Below are 15521 nucleotides of genomic sequence, written 5' to 3' on the forward strand. Positions count from 1 at the left end.
ATTATTTTATGAAATTCAGATATTTTTCCGGGCCATGTAGGCACACTCATAGAAGGGAGGTTTTTGATAAATGTATATTGTAATAAGTACTTAAAGCAGAGACTTTTTCAATTTATCTGGAATTTGTTTTTTTGACAAAAAAAATTTATGAAAAGGTAATTCAAGGATAAATGAAGAATGAAGCAATTGGATTCTAAAAGTTTCAGAGTTCTACTAATCTATACAGGTTGAAAGGATACTTTGGATTTCCATCTCACTTTGGTGGCTTAATCCTTACCTGTTATTTTGTATATTTCAGGAATACATCACAGAAATTAAAATCTAGCTTTAGTACAGTTTTTACTGTCCTAATTTCTTTTTTAATGTAATTTTGTTGATTGTGGTTTATTTACAATGTTAGTTAAATTGTGTAATCAGCATAAATGTATGCAATCAGGCAGTTTAATTAGGGAATGTTATTTAAGAAATTAACTACAGAATTCAGATATTCATAACATTTTAGAAATTCTTGGGAACTTTTATTTTAAAACTGCTATTTGAATGGTGGTTGATATGCAAATTTAAGTATTTCTCTTTTCCAAAAAAGTGAAAAAAATATTGTAAATTCAGTGGAGTAAAATATATTATTAAAAGTACAATACAGTTTGTAAAGACACCAAAATTTCTTAACTAAATTTACACTGATATTCCACTTTCTATTTCTCATCATTTTCCCAATTTTTTTTTTTTTTTTTTTTTTTGCGGTACGCGGGCCTCTCACTGTTGTGGCCTCTCCCTACCGATATTAGGACGCGCAGGCTCAGCGGCCATGGCTCACGGGCCCAGCCGCTCCGCAGCATGTGGGATCTTCCGGGACTGGGGCACAAACCCGTGTCCCCTGCATCGGCAGGCGGACTTTCAACCACTGCGCCACCAGGGAAACCCCGTTTTCCCAATTTTTGACTTAAAGTTTACCATTCTTATAAAAGAAACTATTTGGAACATGGTTTGTTTCTTTTTTTTTTAACTCAAAATCAAATGATTTTATTTAGAGAAATATTTTTTTCTGTGTCAAGGTATTTCACCCCTAATACTATCTTGAGTTTGTCTTAAGGGGAACTGTGCAAGTAAATGAATCATGCAGGATGTCAGCTAGTAAATACTCAAGAGCTTCTTAATGAAGTGAGCACATCTTTGTATATAAAGTATTTCTTATTTAAATGTAAATAACAACGTGTCAGTTTTGTTTAAAGAATTATATGCTTTTTGCTGTAACTAATATATTATTTATGAATCCTTGCTTCATAATACCTTTGATATTCAGAAACATCTTTCCTGTGATTTTTTTCATAGAGCTTTTTTTTGTAAAGTTATTTGGAGATATCAAAGCTGAGTAGTTTTGCCCATTGCTTTGTGGTTCTAAGATCGTGTGAAGACATATTGCATTGAATGTATGAATCAAATGTAAGAAGTAGAATAACTTGGGGGAAAATCACTTTGTTTTGCTGTATTAATCTCTGTGAACATTTTAAAGGACTTCGAAGTTAGAATGTTGTAACACAGATCTTTTACTTGATGAAAAGGGTGATAAAAAATATAGGAAATTGCACAGAAATTGGTAGGGCTGCTTCTAATTTTCTCAAGAAATAACCCAACATATCTAAGTATATAAGGCTAAGAATTTTAAGCCGAAAAATGAGATTGTCTTAAGCAAGAGCAGCCATGATGGAAAACGCCATGTCACCACCCCAACTATATCATGACATAGCTTAAGGAAACAGACTGTACAGCCTGGGAAGTTTTAGTGAACATTTATTATAACAAAAAGGAGCACAAAGATGAATAAAGACATGACACCTCCCCTGGCTAAGTTCATGGTAGTTTGTGAAGGAATGGCATTTAATCAATAATTACACTATAATAAGAACACAGCAATGGGTTTGATTAAAGTTTTATGAGTTCCCATTAAAATAACTCTGCCTAGGAAAATTATCTATTGGTGATGATGAAAGGCTTCACCAAGTCAGACTGTTTGAACTTGACCTTCAAACAGTAGAGACTTGGGGCTTTTTTCCTTTGCTATAGAAGTAACACATTGTAGAAAATGTGTAAAATAAAGATATGTCAAAAGAACAAACCGAATAAAACTGGTTGCTTCCAACTTGCATGACACAGAGAAAACCACTAGTAATACTATAATGTATTTCTTTCTCTTCTTAAATTTTGTGTATATGTATGTTTTTCCTTTTACCCAATTCAAATAATACTATATACAGTTTTTTATACTTATTCATAAATCTTTTTGCACATCTAAGAATATTTCCACAGTATCAAATCCTAGAAGACTTTTACTACTGATTGAAAATATGCACATATGAAATTTTGATTAAAATTGGAATCTCCCTACCAATATTAGAGAGTACAGTACTCTCTAATAATAGCTTCAAGAAATTAGTCTATCAAATATCGACAAGTACAATAAGTCTTTGTGAATGTAGTATATGAAAGAATTGTAATTTATTGTATTTCTCTGACTTCTTAAAATGTTAAATATTTTAATACATTTATTAGTATTTATATTTTCTTTGCTATGAATTATCTGTTTATGGCATTTGCTCATTTTTTAAATTTGAGGACTAATCTTTTAAAAAATTTATTATGTAGGATATGTACTTGCATATATTAAGATAAACTATATACAATTGCCATTTTATAGATCAAAAAATTGAATAGATATACATAGTATTAATTGATATTGACATTTTTCCTGCTGGCCTTTTAAATTTATATAAAACTGAAATAGGATTGTTTTAATTTTCTGCTTAACATTCTTTAATGGCTTTCCTTTGTGTTTGTGTGGTGCTCAAAGTTGAGCATCTTAAGCCTATATTTTGTTAACCCTGCATTATCAACCCTGGCAACAGCAGGAAGCCCAAAAATACAGAGTTTGTGGCTGTATTTTTCACCTTTAACCAGGAATGATATTCAACAGTTAACAGCTAATATTATCTGTCTAGTCATAATGGGAACAGATCAGGCCATAGGGCTGAGGCCAGATCTAGAGACCATGTCAAACCAGGTGTTTATCCCTTAGTTGTTGGATTATGTGAAAGGCATTGCTCATTATTTTGGGGGGGAAGGAGTGTGGATGCAGTTAATCTGATAATTTGTTTAGATTGTACTTCAGAATCACATTTCAGAAAAATACTTCTGGGTTTGATTCTAAGAATGTGATGTGTCTTCTACTAACTAAAGTCATCTTCTCATAAAGAAACAGGCCCAGAGTAGTTGACTGAATTGCCTGAGGCTTCGCAGCTATAGCCTTAGGACCATAACCTTCTAAAACATTAAATGGTAGAGATAATTTTGTGATGAGGAAATTACAGGTGTTACTGGCTGCTTATCCAATTCCACACAAATCTCTGGAGGGCATTTAACCTGTAGAAATTTGGGGCTGTTTTGATAATGGTATGATTTATATGATTTAAATCAGATAAAAGTTACACAACATAATCTGATAGAAATACATGTGTTGTCTGTCATCTGTGGTCATTGGCTAAGTCAGCCTGGGCTCAACATTGGGCCATTATGGATCTGACCCCACAAACTGAATATGGTCTGATGACAATATACAGTGAGATTGAGTCTATCAGACATCTGGCAGCCGTAATCTAATAGAAGGCCCTCAGTGATTTGGGCCCTAGGCATTTGGACATCATCTTTGACATGGGGCACCATTATAACCATGATTCCATCTGGCCTGTTCTGGCTCAGAAGACTAAATTTTCCTTAGAGGCTGTTGGCCATGACTGGTCCTTGTTTACAGAATTTTCCATTTCCCTTGGCTGTCAGAGTCACACTTTTCATGCACTGGACTTAGCTTTTAGTGCAGAGCCCTTATTTTAAAATCAGCCATTCTGAGTACAGGAAACAAGGGTAGTTGAGGATGGCTAATGATAAAGAGAAATGTTAAGGTATTTTACCAAATAGTTTCACTTTTTTATTGAGCTATGGAGACTCTAAAGTTCATGATGCATGGATTTTCACAAATTAAATAGTAAATCTGAAAACAAATGTAGAATACTTAATACATGATCCCAAATAGCCTAAAATATGTTAACAAGATATTTAGCTGGCAAGTAGATGGTAGACTTTTATAAGCTGGGAGGGACTATAAAAGCTATGTAAAGCTGCCCCCTCTTATTTCACACACAGCAGGAGGTCACATACCTAAAAATTCCATGTGCTTTCTGGGTTCATGATGCTATGTTTTCTGCAGAAAATCCTAAGAACCTTATTAAAAGACTCTCAGATTTAATTAAATGCTATTTTCACTGTTTGTAGACTATGGCTAACATGGAAATAAGTTTATTCTCCAAATCTGACAGATTTCTCTGAAAAATAAGTGGATGGCCTGAGTTCTCTGACAATCATCTTTTATTATAAAACAGGAGATTGTCGTCATAGTAAAACAAATGCTTGAGTCTACTTGAAGGAATTCAGTTTTTCTTTTAAATTTCTACTAGGCAGTTAATAGAAAATGCCCAATTAACAAGATTATTTATTTTAAAGTACTTCCCAACATTTCAAGATATAATTAAAAAATATAATCAATATTAATGTGCTATTATTTTCTGCTATGTTTTTACATTGGCTGTGTTTCGTTTCCTCGCATTGGCAGTCAACTTGATGGGGTATTTTATTCCTTATTTGTTTTCACATGCTGGATTATTTACATAATTTTGCCGTTTTAAATAGCACATTCTGTCTTATTTATTTTTCTTTTAGATTGTTTCTTTGTGTCGTATCATTAGGCTTTCTGATGCATTGCTAATTTGATCCCTTAAAGATTAATCATAGGTAGATTAGATGATAGTCAAAACCAAGCCTATGGACCAAGCTCTGGTTACCTTCCTAGTGTATCACTTACCATATCATATACATCAATTTCCTCATATGTAAAATGGGGTTAATAATAGTATTGATACATGCCAAATACATTAATGTTTGCAAATGTTTAGAACAGTGCCTGACATTCTACCAACCCTAAATGAAGGTTAGTTATTATTAGTAATATTACTATTATTAACCCATTATTAGAAGCAATGCATAGAACACTTCTGCTTTATAACTGTTAACACAGTTTTATTCTTTCTCTTTATTTTTAATATTTTAGTAAATATGCAACAATACCTTAAAATTGTCTTAAATATTAACATTTGCTCATAAGGCTAATCATGTTTTCCATAGGATAATTAACCATTTTATATATAAAATTAAAATGTCTTCTTATTATTTTATTTAATAGTAAGATTAGAAAACTGTTACAATTTTAACGTGTAACTGGTTTTGTGCATATTTTGGGTTGAGTGTTTGGTTACATTTTCCCATTCCCTTTCATTTCCTGTGTACTTTTTCTTGAACTGGCTAATGTTCTTCACCAGAAAAACACTGTACAGTGACCAAGAACCCTGCAATGACTCAGAAGTCAGAGAAGGGGAAGGGCGGAGAGTAAGGGGTATGCAGGCCACTTACATCTCGGCCTTAGGCCTTTATGATTCTCCTGCTCTGCGCCTCAGAGCCTGGACTCTTATGCTTCAAACTTCTAGAGTAGCCCTCCACTTGTTTTCCACTTTTCACTTAAAATGTCCTTGTTTTCAACTACTTCATAGCTTTCAATCTCACTGGCCATGCCCACATTCTTCAAAGACATGTGTTCTGTTTCTTACTGAGTTCATGAACCGGAAAGAACTGCAACCACGAGTGTTGCTGAACATCACCCAACTGGCCAGTGAGCTCTTGTTGAGTCAAACTCATATCCGATAAGGAGAAGCTGTTATAGATTTGTTTTCCCATAGTTTTTGCCTTCTTCCATCCTTTTATCTTGACTGAGCAAGAAACATGGTTAAAATCTTAAGAAGCTGGACAGCAGATCGCATACATAATCCTTTAAGATGCTGTCTCAGATGAGCGGCAACCTGGCCAGTCATTTGTTTACTCATTCCTTCATTTGCTTTTCAGAAAACTTTGGATATTTATTATATTTCAATATCCATGTTTGTACTGATGGGACAAAAAATATAAATAAGATAGAAGTCCTGTTCTGAAACATCTCTGTGTCAGGAGTCTCCAAGGCCACCCTCAGGTTTGGTCATATGATAGGAGGAATCGTAAGACCCAGCTGTGATTTGTTACAGCGAAAGGATACAAAGCAAAATTCATAAAAGGAAAAGGCACTTGGGGCATTTTTAACGTCTGGGAAAAGCAGGGCAGGTTTCTAAGAGCACTCTCCAGTGGGAGCGCAGAGGAAGCATTTACTTCCACCAGCAGCCAGTTGTGACAACACATGTGAAATACTGTCAACCAGGGAAGTTCATTAGAAACTCAGTGCCCAAGGTTTTTATTGGGAACTGCTCACATAACCACCTTCTATCTACCGTGAACCAAAATTCCAGACTCCCAAAAGGAAGGCTGGTTGTCAGCATAAGCAGTAGTGTTTGCCCAGGCAGTATAGCCACAGTGAGCCACTCTTACCTGTTAGGGGATGGTGGGAACCCTCCCCAAATCTTAGTTCCCAGGCACCAGCCAGGGCCAACCTTGCAAACAAGATTTTCTAAGGATAGCAGTCTCAGGCCCGCTGTGATAACTCTTTTCTGCACCATCTCACACTGAAGTGGGGATTGTTGGAAGAGGGTTTAAAGAGTCAGGTGAAAAGGGTTATTGGATTACAGAAGAAAACTCAATTAGCCCCACCTGGAGGAGTCAAGGGAGGCTCCATTTACGGAGACACTATTTGAACTGGATCTTGAAGGAGTTGTGAGATTTCCCAAAGCCCTGGAGTGAGGAAGGGCTTTCTGCCATGCAAAGGTATTCACTGCAGGTAAAGAGATGATTGAGAAATTCTGTGTGGTGGGAGCATAGAGCATGATGGGGGAGGCAGAGACAGGGAAGAGGGGTTAGAACAAGAGCATGAGGTGTTTTATGGTTTTGTTGGGTGGTAAGGAGCCTTAGAGGTTTTAATCAGAAAAGAGAAGTGAATAAATCTAAAAGGTATCTCTGATAGCAGATGGAGAAAAGGTTGGAGAAGGTAGAGTTTGAAGAAAGTAACACCAGGTAGGAGGCAAGAGATGGTAAAGACATGACCTGTGGTAGGGCTAGAGCACGGGGCAGTGGTCTTCAACCAGGGGGACACAAAGAATCATGTGGGAAGCTTAACAAGAAAATGATGTCCAGGTCCCACTCAAACCCTTTAATGTCTCTCGACAAAACATTCTGTCTGCTTTCTCTTCTGTAGCTATCTTACTCTGTAATGCTATCAGTCAAAACCTCCAAGTCCACTACATAGACAGTTCATTATTGGACAGAACCAAGAGTATACCATTTGTATGGAATTTCCTCTTCATTTCCGTAATAAACTGAGATGTGAAGCCATATGGCAGTCTACCTTAGCCGAATAATTTTATCTATTGTCAGATGAATCTAGCCAGTAAATCTGTTTGCAGTAAAAAGTCTTAACGTTTTTGCAGAGGATCCACAAGAATGATTTGGTTCATTTGTGAAGTGCAGACCAAAGTGCATGTCAGAAGGTGCAGTCATAACGGATCCTCATTGCACAAGATGCATGTCAATCTATGTGGTCACTCCTTGGTCATTCGACATATATTGTATGTACGGCTTGTATGCAAGACTCAAGAAATACAGTTAAAGATGCATTCAACTATTAGCTAGATGTAAGGTATTTAAATAAAATCATTAGGATAAGACACAGATATAAACACATCCAACCCAGAACAGCTTTCTTCCCTTTTGTTTTTATTTTAAATGATTTTATTTTATAGTAGATGATAGCACAAAAGAGACTTGCAAGGTTTGCAAAGAATAATATGAAGATGTACATGAGTTTCTTATTTTACTCTCAGATTAACTAGACATTATTGGGTTTCATAATGATGGTCTATTTGAAATGTAATGAAATACCTTCTTCAGTAATACTTTATCTGCTGTTTTTATCAAATAAAGTATCTCAAGGATGTGTTAAGGTCAATTTATATATTAAATATACAAAAATATGTCTTTTTGCTTTCTCTCCTTATATCCAAATGGAAGTCCTTAGATATATTTAATGTTTCCATGAGCTATGTGATTAACAACTGTAGCAAAACATGTTGGCGAAAATTCTCTTTGACGGTTTTCCATCAGTGGTTTAATTAACACACAGTGGACAGAAAGCAGACAGTCTGTGCAACCAGACTATTCAAAGATCCCTCCTATTGCTTTTGTTTTCACTACAGCTGGGAAGGGAAAAATTATATTACATATATCCCTTCACCTTTCTTCTGAATGATTTGTTTTGGTGGTGATTTAAAGGATAATTTGAAATATTTTTGTGAGTTAGAAAGCCCATGAAGTGCATAGGAGTAATTTACAATGTAGATAACAAGGCTGTGGTTTTGCCAGTTTTTCTCAGTCTTTATTTCTGGAAACATCCATTTTTGACTTGTTTTATCTTCTCTAAAAATCATTCTGAAATGGGTTAAAAATCGAAGCCAATTTCATACTTTAGTCTTGATGAACCACGTACTACTGAATTATGAGCAAATAGGAATGTCTCCTCTATGCACGATTGGGTCGCCTTGCTTATTCATAACCTAACCAGAGAAAAAGAATTAGGTATACAATAGCAACCCAAAGAAAATTCACAGAGGCTAGGCACTAAAGCTCACAAATGTTCACATTGGAAAACCCTCAGTTCCTTCCTTAGATTTTGTTTACTCTTTACAGTCAGAGCCAGCAAGTGATTGAGTAATCAGTTTACAAAGTTTACTGTAGTAAATTCTAGAAGGAGCAAGCATGTCCATCAGGGAGACAAACTAATCAACGGCTGTAATAGCAATTAATACAACAGCAAAGCAAGCAAAAAAAATCATAAAACACTGCCAGAAAGTGAAAAACAAACACCAAAACCCGCAGCTGTCTGGGGACTTACCCTTGTAAATGCTAGAGGAAGCATTTGTGCTTGTTTTATACGGGAGGCCTACCTGTCTGTTAAATTCACCTTCCCCGATAATCTAGCTAAAAATGAGTTGGAATGTTCATCACAAAAACAAGAGTTTGACACACTAATCAGACTTCCCAAATTTCAACTTAAGTGGTGTTAAAAGATAAACTAAGGCATATTCAACATTTTAAGAGTTTACTTGACTGAAAATCAATTTCAGTGGGGCAGCACAAACCAGAAGTGGTTAGGAACACTCCAAGAACCCCAACGAGGGGAGAGATTTTATGGAGAAAAGGCAGAAGAAAACAAGGAAATTATTTGAGTGGCTGTAGCTTAAGTGTTTGCCTGATTCAGAAAAGTCTAGGTGTAAGTTTGTGACTGGTTGTCCTGAGGTTTTTTTTGTTTGTTTTTTTTTCGGTACGCGGGCCTCTCACTGTTGTGGCCTCTCCCGTTGTGGAGCACAGGCTCCGGACACGCAGGCTGAGCGGCCATGGCTCACGGGCCCAGCCGCTCTGCAACATATGGGATCCTCCCGGACCGGGGCACGAACCCGCGTCCCCTGCACCGGCAGGCGGACTCTCAACCGCTGCGCCACCAGGAAAGCCCTGTTCTTAGGTTTTGATTTCTTAACCTTGAGGCAGCTGCAGGCTCAGGTTTGGGTTTACTTACGTAGGCTGCTAAGGTTTTAGAGCCACCTCAGTCTGATGGCCTCCTTGTTTAATTAGTTTAGCAGTGGGGAATATGGACTTTATCCTCCCTAAGTTTTGAAGCTCCTTCTTAGGGTAAGAAGGCAGGGAGAAAATGAGAAAAAGCAATCAAAGACGAGAACTAGACTTCCTCTGCAGACAGCTCCTCCAGTGTTAGTTGCTTCGTCTACTCTGTGCTCTGTGCCAGGGCCACAGGGGCTAGTGTTACGTTACTGGCCTAACAGGCATCATGAAAAGTACTATGTTTTGTCCTGTGTTATAAAAATCTAAAAGGATAATGGTAAAATTAATATCAGGCAATTAATATCCAATGATAACATCTATTTTAAAGAAACCAACAGTTGAAGATTTTAATAAAGACTACTTCTTTGGAGATTTTGGTGTTTTTGTTTTTTTTTCTGATTTACATTATAAAGAACTGAGAAACCTCTGGCTGGAGACTTTCCCTTTCTGTGATTTTTTTAAAATAATATTTTTATATCTAGGACTGTTTAATCCATTGACTACATGATATTTGCTGTCTTTCTTATCTGCACTGACATTCTAGTAAGGATCCTATAGATTTTCAGTTGTTCCTACATGATTGTATTCAGATAGCCACCACCCCAGTGCAAGGTGAATGCACAGCTCTAAAGTTTAATCTGAGTGTTGTGCTACGAGGCCTTATCTGGTTGTTATAAAACTTTATTGTGTACTTTTGTTGTAAGCTGCCTCATATATTTTTGGTAATGAGGCAGGATATCTAAACAAAGCAAATAAAATTGCTTTATGTAGCTTTGCCTAGAATCATAAGTCTTAGAACCTGGCACATACTCAGGAAAAGCTGTCTGCTTTTGCAGGTAAGATATTTTCATTTCCATTTGAAATATAGGGTAACTAAAGCACAGAGAGTTTTGTAAATCATGCAATATCCCCTATTCAGCAAACCTAACAGAAAGAATTCTACCCCAGGTCTCCTGAATCCTTGTACAGTATTTCTTCCGTACTTAATTGTGCCTGGTCCTATCATTTTTGTTCCAGAGAGACTGTCTACAATTTATTCATTCATTTGGTCAGTCAACAAACATTTATTGAGCATTATTCAATGTCCAGTGGGGACAACACCTTAAAAAAGAAAAATTTTCGGGCCTTGCCTGGTGGTGCAGTGGTTAAGAATCTGCCAGCCAGTGCAAGGGACACGGGTTTGAGCACTGGTCTGGGAAGATCCCACATGCTGCAGAGCAACTAAGCCCGTGCACCACAACTACTGAGCCTGCACCCCAGAGCCACAACTGTTGAGCTCGCATGCCACAACTACTGAAGCCTGCATGCCTAGAGCCCGTGTTCCGCAACAAGAGAAGCCATCGCAATGAGAAGCCCGCGCACCGCAACGAAGACCCAATGCAGCCAAAAATAAATAAATTTATAACAAACAAACAAAAGAAACATTTTCTGTAAAATACTCATTAGACATACATATTGAACATTTACTGTGTGGAAGGTGGGAGGGGACCATGATAAACCCTCTATGTACCTGGGTTTCTTCCTAGCCTACAACTAGCTATTCTGTGAATTGAGCACAGTGCTACATTTTCTGGCTCTAGGGTTCCTTTCTGTGGAATTTTTGGCCATTTCCATCTCCATGACTCTTTTAAGCTCTAATATTCTACAAGCCCATGGAAAAGTCTAGATTGCCAACACTGTGGTAGTGCATCACTCTAGACTGTATCCAATAAGGCTTTAGGCAGTGGCAGATCATTTAAATTCACAGTGAAATCAAAGAATAGCCCCTCTAGAAGAATGATTAGCATCTTTCTGAGTTCAAAGGGAGATATTTTAGACCATTTGCATGTGATTAGTAGTGGAAGCCTTAACTTGGTTATTAGAGTTCTAAGTAACTGATTTAATGGTATTATAAGCTTCATTAAATACATTTTTGTTCCTTGGAACGTTCTTGTATTGATGGGAACCTCACAGCTGTAATTAAATCACTGCTCTCTTAGCGCTTTTTGAACCCATATCCTGCCAGTTATAAAGCCTGTCAATTCGTATCTTTTGGTAATAGTTGCCTAGAGGAGAACTGTTGTTGGTCAGACACTGAATTTCCCATAATTGTGGAACACCTTCCCCTGCTGACCCACTGAAATGAAAGACTAGGAGTAATGATTAAATCTAATTTTCCCTCCTGTAGTAGCAGAATGAGCTGGGTCAGCAAGGCCAGTCCCTGCAGATGGCTTTAAAATACCTTTGTGATTTGATCTCCTTGCCTTCCCATCCATTTCTCTAAGTGCCTATCACTGTCATCCTTTACCACCCTGACAAGATTCCAAGGTGAGAACAGCTCAAATGAGCAAGAGCGTTTGTGATGCCTCCCGAGGACGTGGCTTATTAAATGAGTTCGGCAGTGAACCAAGTCTGACTTGTGAGCTACAAGGCAGGTTAGCACGTTTGCACAAAGGTCACTCCATCTATTATTTAACCCATTCAAATGCTCTGTTTTCTCTCTGCTGTCCAGCATAACTCACATGAAATAATATAAACTCACAAGTTATTCATGTCTGATTTGTATTTTCAAATGTGCTGGGAATCATTTAGTTTCATTCCTTTGTTTGGATTGTAGTTTGTTTTCTCAGAACAACTAGAGAATGTTTATGAAGGGTGTGTGTGAAGGACGGGCAAGGAAGGGAATAAAAGTGCATTACTTTAGGGCTGCACAACTATTCTAGGGACTCTGCTGGATGTGCACATTAACCATTGTCACGACTTATCATGGTGTGTCCTAAAATTGCATTCTACTCGGAGATATTCATACCAACTCAAAAATATTACAGTTAAACAGATTTCACTGTTATGAGTTAGTTTCCTCTTCTTTTGACTAGCAGAATATTTTTCTTCTCTATTAGGAAGCATGCAAATGATGCATAACAGGTGGTAAATCGTTATTTTTTTTTTTTTCAAACAGATTGGCACTATCAGGTTGCTCAGGCCTTCCCACAAACAGAAGAGGAGGTGGAGGTGGATTCCCATGCATTCAGCCACCGGTGGAAAAGGCACTTGGATTCTCTCAAGGTGGTAGACTCAAACCGAGCCAGCCTGGGCCAAGACTCCCCAGAGCGCAGAGGCTTCACGGACCTGCTCCTGGACGACGGGCAGGACAACACCACCCAGATTGAGGTAGGTCAATGATCTGGGTAATTGAAATGGATTAATAAGTCTGTTTCTTGCAAGGCACCCAACTTCCACATATGTATCAATATTTATAAGCTGGCCCTTCGGCTCAATCTGGAACTTATGGACTTTTTTGTAGAGGATCAATTTAATTCATTAATAAATAATTAATTTGTTAATATTCAGGAATTCAATAAGTAATTATAATTATGTTAAATAAATAAAATAAATAATAGCTAAGCCATTTAATCACCCACGAATGCACTTACTCAGGAAACAGACAAACATGGGCTTGCTGTGGTGACGTCAGTGAGGAGACACAAAGGGAAATACAGTCCATCTCCTGCCTGCAAGGAGATGATTGTGTAACAGGGTCAGAAAGTGTAAACGCCGTAACCAACTCATCCCTATGCCATGTGATATGCGCAAAAGTATACACAGGCCAGTGTGGCATAGAGGAGGGGATGATCATCTGCTTGGGATTAGGGAATGGGCTGTTGTCAAAGAGGCCTAGGAGTGGGCACTTAGGCTCGCGCTCGGCAGATTGAGAGGAGCTCACCAGGTTGATAATTTGTCGATGGTAAAAGAGAAGATTGCTGCAATTACATCTGCAAAGGCTGAGTCTCAGAACAGCATGGCATTATGAGGAGTCTTGCATGGTGACCAACTGTCCCAGTTTACCTGGGACTGAGGGGTTTCCTGGAATGTAGAACTTTCAGTGCCTAAAATGGGGCAGTTCTGGGCAAACTGATGGTTGGTCACTCTATTACTGTACATAATTCTTTGTGATAATTGGAGCCACAAATTGGAAAGAGAAGGACGGTTGGAGGTGGGTTTGGCAAGTAGGGAAGGCTGCTGAAGGCACATTCTAGGCAGATTTTGGGGTTGCCCAGAGGCCTCAAGGGTGGTATTGCATTGCTTAAGTTTCCATAGTCCTTAGCATTGCAAATCCTAAAATATGATCTTGTTAGTATACTAGATATAACAGACACAAACAAGTGAATCTTATGGAACTAAGCAAAAACCATTCAAATGAGAACAGAAGCTATTTATTCAGTTTGTTGTAGCCAGGGAGTGAGCCTCTATCACTTGCCTTTGGCAGAGACTCAAAAGCAGGCAGAGGAGTGGGAAAGTTTTTCCGTTAAAAAAAGAGAAGGCTGCAGGTGTGCTCTGATTAGAGGTTGTTGGCACGGAGAAGCTGGAGGTAGGCTAATCAGAAGCTGAGCATCTCGTGATTGGGGAACATACATGGCTTTCTGTGGTTGGTCCAGAGTTGGGCATAGGGACAAAAAATAGAGAAACCATCAGTTTTTAATCAAGTCCTGCCCCTTCTGGGCCGATGGCTGCCAGGATTGCGTTTTGGCTCCCTGGACTGGTTGCTTTAGAGGTTGGGGTCAGAGTTCTGTTGTTATCTATGGTCCGGACATTGTCCGTTTGTATATTCTCTCAATCTGAAGGTTTAGTTCCTACTATGTCCCAGGTAACAGGTTTCTATTTTAAAGAACCAGGCAGCATTCTTTTTACTGCCCTGAAATACTCATTATTTAGGAAAAGAACTCAACTTCATGAAACAGATATGACATAGTTCTGCAGATGGTATCAAAGCATCATTTTGTTCCCTCATGGTGAGTGGAATCTTCAGAAATGAAGCACAGGCCATTGGGATTCTCTTTAGGTGAGAGCCCGAAGATTTTCAAAACCCCTCTCCATCGCCTTAGTTAGTTTGTGACTCTGGTGGCCCCTGACTGCCCCCGTCAGGCCCTTAACAGACAACAGAGGATGATGTGCCAGGAGCAGAACTCATATAATATCTGTCAGAGGCTCTTCTGACTCCTGCAGAGTACCTGCTATTTTGGCAACAATGTCGTGGTAACAACTCGGGGTAGGCAACACAATTCCTCCCTGGGCTGCCCTTGAGCCAGGGTGCAGCATAAAGAAAGGAAAGCTGAACAGAAGCAGAGATGTTTCCTCTTTGCCCAGAACTAGTAACCTATTGAGATTAAAGGGAGAGAACACAGACTCCCAGAACTCTGTGATCTCCGTGCAGGATGCTGAATTTTTCTAATCATTGGTAAAATAGAAAATCCTTTTACTCAGGGATATATTAACACTCCCCAAAGTATCAGTACAATTCTAGTTGTTAGTATAGCCACGATTCTGTTATTCAGCCAGTTTTTCTCTTTTTTTTCCTTAATAGAGGGAGACCATGTAATGTCAGAGATTTTGAATCAGTAAAAAGGAGGAAGGATGATGCAGGGAGCTATTCACTGAGCACTCACTTGGTGCTAAGACCTGCCAGGTGCTGTATGGTCATCGTCTTATCTGGTCCCTACATCAGCCTGCTGAGATATGCATCCCCAGTTTCACTGGCTAATCTCAGTGATTAACATGAGGGTACTTTCAGTTTTAGGTTGAGTATTTTTCCTAAGGTCTCTCATTAATGAGTAAAGGGCTGGCAGTCAAACCCAGGACTGCCCAGCTCTCAAGATTTAGCCTTACTACTTGGCTTTGCTTCCTCTAATAGAAGAAAAAATAAATGGCTGTTTGATTATGTAATGATTTTGGATAACTGTAGCACCTGAATATCGATAGAGTAACTTCAGGGTTTCAGTCTGGCTGAAAGGGGACTCATCTTGAAGCTAGATTTCATAACTAGAGGACTGCTTTTATTTTGAGTTTATTTTTATGGG

At 38.3% G+C, this 15521-nt stretch overlaps 1 protein-coding gene across 2 annotated transcripts in view; it reads left to right on the forward strand.

Moving 5' to 3' along the window:
* The window catches only part of PLXDC2 (plexin domain containing 2), a 411878-nt gene that overhangs the window by 151810 nt on the left and 244547 nt on the right, over positions 1–15521 (forward strand). For both annotated transcript variants that reach the window (XM_073801628.1, XM_033852419.2), the window contains exon 3: positions 12626–12837. In XM_073801628.1, coding sequence (XP_073657729.1) covers positions 12626–12837 — 212 coding nt within the window. The remainder of the gene's footprint in view (positions 1–12625; positions 12838–15521) is intronic.

This window comes from Tursiops truncatus, chromosome 2 (assembly GCF_011762595.2).
Source record: "Tursiops truncatus isolate mTurTru1 chromosome 2, mTurTru1.mat.Y, whole genome shotgun sequence".
NCBI lineage: Eukaryota > Metazoa > Chordata > Mammalia > Artiodactyla > Delphinidae > Tursiops > Tursiops truncatus.